This window comes from Arachis ipaensis, chromosome B03 (genome assembly GCF_000816755.2).
Source record: "Arachis ipaensis cultivar K30076 chromosome B03, Araip1.1, whole genome shotgun sequence".
Lineage (NCBI taxonomy): Eukaryota > Viridiplantae > Streptophyta > Magnoliopsida > Fabales > Fabaceae > Arachis > Arachis ipaensis.
The window spans coordinates 342,486-347,763 of record NC_029787.2 but is presented as its reverse complement, the minus strand read 5'-3'; the positions used below and the strand labels follow the sequence as shown (position 1 = coordinate 347,763).

The 5,278-nt window shown below is 31.2% G+C and overlaps 1 protein-coding gene across 8 annotated transcripts in view; it reads left to right on the top strand.

Annotated features, from left to right (window-relative positions):
• The window catches only part of LOC107629476 (UPF0548 protein At2g17695-like), a 5,317-nt gene extending 2,355 nt beyond the window's left edge, over window positions 1-2,962 (top strand). For 5 of the 8 annotated variants that reach the window (XM_021117649.1, XM_021117648.1, XM_021117650.1 and 2 more), the window contains 4 exons: window positions 666-727; window positions 802-978; window positions 1,424-1,625; window positions 2,396-2,831. In XM_021117649.1, coding sequence (XP_020973308.1) covers window positions 666-727; window positions 802-978; window positions 1,424-1,625; window positions 2,396-2,581 — 627 coding nt within the window. In that variant the 3' untranslated portion in view covers window positions 2,582-2,831. Of the gene's footprint in view, window positions 1-336; window positions 534-665; window positions 728-801; window positions 979-1,423; window positions 1,626-2,362 lie in introns of those variants that run through there. The other 3 variants (XM_016332278.2, XM_021117646.1, XM_021117651.1) reach the window with 3 other exon arrangements.

Below are 5,278 nucleotides of genomic sequence, written 5' to 3'. Positions count from 1 at the left end.
ATCAAATTAAATGTCTCTCTTTTTATTAATTAATAAATTATTTATTAAAATAAAAAATAATAATTTGTTTTTTAAAAAAATAGTACAACGAATTTCCTAAATTTTGATTCATATGTCACAAAGTTAAATTTCACCGTTGTTTTTAATGGTTATTAAGGCATAGTAATCACATTTCTTAATAATTTCTGAACGGAGTTATCGCAGAGGATAATATTGTTTTATTTTTAAAACATTTGTGACATAAATAAAAAATAAATTAAAAACAATATTAATATTTACCATAAGAAAAGGGAAAAAACAAAAAGGGGTAGAAAAACAATCTTGTGTGGTTCACATGGTTCTGAACTTCTGACTCAGCATTTATCATCTTGAAACAAGATTTTTAATACCTGGAACGAAAATATAACATATTAATATGTGGGGCCAAATATGCCTAACATAATTTTATCATCATATTTTATATTTTTTGACTCAATGTCATATCACAATTCTCAAATCTCTCAGTAACTGTATTGTAACCTGAATTAGCATAAGTTAGTATTCCCCATTTTCCATTAAAAATACTTTATATTATGTTTAATTTTATACTTTTCATTTGTTTTTTGTACTGTTACTTTGCTTCATGTTCCACATGCCTATAACATGTTTGTTAAATTGCTTAACAGAAAATGGTGTTCTTGAGCTGGGGTCGACCATCTCCAAAAGACCAAAAGGCTTGCATCAACAAGTAATTTTTTACTTCCAAGCTATTTAAAAGTCCATATGATATCATCATATCCTTATAAATTTTTATATTACCAGATCAGGTACCTTCAACTATGATGGTAAATACAAAGGATTTACTGCTAAATCAATATCTTCCCTTGAACAAGATGAAGGGTTGTCCAAAGATGGGTTTTCACTTAACAACAAACGAGTTCTGTTGGGTTCTGGTGCTGAGGTTTTTGAGAATGCTAAGATTGCCCTCAAAAGTTGGAGGTATGCATGCATACATACATACATACATACATACATACATACATGGTTTTGCATATACTGTGGTTTTAAATTGCAATCCTATATGTGTCTGAGTGCTCGCGCAGGTTATGATTTTAAATTGTGACCTGTGTGCACAGCGATGGCGGTTGTTACCTATACATTTTCCCACAATTTCTGCATTGCATCAGGGCTGCAGTGGCAACTTGAAATCCAAAAATGTTATGTGCACACAAGAAATCAGCCACGATATATTTGTGTTATTTTCAAAGTGTATTTTGTTTATGATATGTATTATATACAAGTGGCTGATTGTTTGTGTACACATAGCATGGTTGTTTTAAATGAATGATATATGCTTTAGCTCATAAGTCATCATGTGATTTCTTTTTGAGGAGTATGAATGAATGTATATGGTGATTTCTTTATGGGTGGAATTTTGTTGTAGGCATTTTGGATTGGATTGGACATTTGTTGATCCAAAGACACAAATTAAACAGGGAGAGAAGTTTTGTGTTTGTGTGAAGGAGTTCCTGCCATGGGTTATGATGCCTCTTCAGGTTGTGTATGTGAACGAAAGCAGTGCCGCCAAAAGGAAGCGTGTGGCATCCTTTGGTTTTGGAAGTGGAACTCTTCATGGTCACTTGCTGGTTAGTGCTTTTTTTTTTCTTCCCATCTCCCTTTTCTCTTTTCTTCTTTGTCCTTTTTAATATATCTTTTAATTTTTGGGGAGTCTGATTGAACATTTGAAGTATTTTGTTATTTAATTTTCTTGATAAAATAACTTAACATATATGATGTGGGTTGATCTGTATAGCTAATTTGACATGGTGAGACTAGGCTTGATATTGTTATTGTTGTTGTTGTTATTCCTTCACATTCATGATTTTTTATGCATTTGTTGAAGCCAATATGAATTTTGTTTTTGAGAATTATGTCTGCTTGTATGTTTTCAATAATCATAATATTAATAAGCTTCTTTGTGATATTAATATATTATGATATCAGAATCACCAGCTTCTTTGTGATCTTGAAGTTTTACTTTAGTTATAACTTCTTTGTGATCCACATAGACACACACACTATATGGTAATTTTGTGAAAGAAAAATATTGAAATTCCATCATGTTCCTCAATTCTTAAGGATCATTATTTTTTTTATTTTATTTTATTTTATTTTTTGCAGTAGGTTTACCTTATTTATGCTTGATTCATTGATTATATGAAGTTTTTGACAATAGTATGCGAAACTACTCAAATATGGAGATGCCAAATCCATTTCAATCCTCTAGTCTCTGTCAAAATTGTTTCAATGATTTTTTCTTAGCCATTATTACATTGGTCTTGTATTTGAGTAGCTTTTACCTAATAAAGCGATCAAAATACAGAAAACAGTTGATGTTTGCTAATCTTTCCGGCAGGCAGCAGAAGAGCGCTTTTCGGTCGAGATCGATGAGAACAATCAAGTGTGGTATGAAGTACTTTCCTTCTCGAAACCTGCACACATTTTATCATTTGTTGCAGCACCATATGTTAAACTTCGGCAAAAATATTTTGCTGATGAATCTGCCAAGGTAATGCTGAAGCATATTAGTTCTTCAAAATAGGAAATGTTACCATCAAACAGAGGGATTTGAAGCTTACACTTCAGTTCCTATTAGGTTGCATAAGCATAATTACACGACCAAGTTCTGACGGATATTTTCCGTTGGTAATTTTCGATGGTAATGTGCGTGTTTCCGGTAGGGTGATTTGTAAAAAGAGCTTAGCCACATTCATAAGTCATATCATTCTCCAAACTTTGTATCTATTGATCACCCTGCTGATGCACCTTTTCTACATGTATCATATATGTTATTCAGTTGTTTTCACCCTTGTGCTTCAGCAATCTTTGTTTTTCTTCAGAATTTAAACAAGAAAATTACCGAAGGATCATGATCTTAACAACCAAGTAATAATATAGTGATGATCAGATTATCCATGTACAATGAATGATTGTAGTTCTTCAAATCCAAACAGCTTGTGCCTCTCCATGTTATGATGACAATCCATTTAGATGCAACTTTCCTGGTTAGAGCAAATTATATTATATTATTGCCATGCTGCTCTAATTTGGTGGATTTCATTGGTGGTTGAATTTGAACATCAATCCATCCCCATTTACCAAAATGACCATATTTATGATCATCAGTAGTCAAGGAAGTCTCCTCATTCTTTTGTTTGTACCCTTATTGAATCTTCAGTAAACTTATACACTTTGATATTTGATATCAAAAGCTAGAGGGAGACCTAATATGACCATATACGAGGTAGTCAAAGAAAATCTCGTGTATACAGTCTCATTATGGACATGATATATGATAGGATTCAATGGCGTCGTTTGATCCATGAAGTTGACTCCGGTTAGTGGGATAAGGTTTTGTTGTTGTTGTTGTTGTTTCATATTGAAAATAATGTCTTTTGAATGTCATAAAATAAGTGTTTATTTGACAATAAAAAGACTTAAGGATGAATAAGAAGAGTTTGTGTATTAAATCATGAGCCACACCAAAATTGAAGGACAGAAAGAGTTGATGCATAATATGGGTATCCTCACTCATTCAAAACCTAGATCTAATTGACTACAATACAAGTGTAATGGTATTCCATAAAGGGTCCATGGTCACAAATCTAAGAATGTCACAGTCTCACAGACAAAGACATAAGAATATAAACTTTGAGTTGAAAACTGAAATTGTCATTTTGACTGCTGAGAATCTAGAGAATCAAGGCTGCTTTTGTTTACAGAGACAGGATACTGAGACAGGGACACAGAGACACAAAATTGTGTTTGGCAGAGCAGACATGAACAAAGACAATGTGTCTAGAGACACTGAATTAGTGTATTTTGTGTCCATCCTGACAGGAAGGACACGGAGACACTAACAAGGGACACAACTTATTTTTTATTTTTTCTTTCATTATTTTTGTTAATTTTTCATAATTATATTTTTTATTATTATATTTTTCATCTCAAATTTTTTGAATGAAAAAAAATGAGAATAAATTGGATTTTCATAATTTGTTCTAATTTATCACCAAACAGAATACAAGAACATAAAATTTTGTGTTTCTGTCCATCAATGTCTTATCCTATCCTGTTCTTAGAAACAAACGCAGCCCAAAAGTACATCAATGACCACCCCCATGATCAAATCTATGACTCCTTTACATTATATTATCCTTTTCCTCTACCAATGCTATTCATTAAACAAATAAAAAGTATGCATATTATTAGAATTATCTAAGGAATATTCCACTTTATATCAATTCTTACCAATCAATTAAAGTTGTACTGTCCAACAGTGAAAGACAATAACCAAGAAGTGTGTGTCCAATAATATTCAGTTGCGTTGCATCTATAAACACAAAGCAAGAAAAGAGAGCCATTAAAGGAATCTATTATGTTTCCTTTATATTTTAAAAGTTAAAACACTCAACTTATAAAATATTCTTTAAAAACTTTGGACAAGTCAGCAAGAGATTAATCACTGTATTCCATGATGAATATCCTGATTGTGAATAAATGATGGAATAATAAATAAGTTTGTCTCTTCTTCGATAGTCTCGAGTTTGAATTTTGAGAGTGAAAAAAAAAACGTACTAAAAGAGACAACCAATACATTTCTTTAAACTAAATTAATCAAATTCCTATATTAGTATCCTATTTAATGATAATATATTAATATTTCCTTTTTAATTATGTGTTTAAATTTATACAACTTATGTTGAAGAGCCAGTCAACATCAACAAATGAATTGTCATGTCTCCAAAATTTAAAAGATTAATAACTCATTCATTATATTGTCCAAATCTCATTTAAAGGTTTTGCATATTTTTTGCTTACATTTCTCTTCACCAAGACACCAATAAATAACAAGCATCTGTAGAAAATAAGCCAAAGAAGTGAAAATGACAGTGATGGGAAAGTCCTATAGTTAGCACCAACCAAATAGAGCACCAAATGAATTGTAAACTATTTAAATTATCTAATTATGAATAGTTCAAGAACCAATTGTTCTTTTTTCTTTTTATTATTATAATTTTATAGACGGTCAAAACTGCATTTTCGATTCAAATCCTATTGAAAGGTCTGTTAGAGATCAGATTTTGCTGAAGAAAGAACAAGATGTTTCTTTTGTTCTCTCCATGTGATTGAAAAAACGAAAGTAATGATCAATATATTCAAAATAACTATTAAGCATTTAGATAAGCTTTGATGATGAAATATTATCCAGTGAAATGAATGAACAAGCAACTGTGTC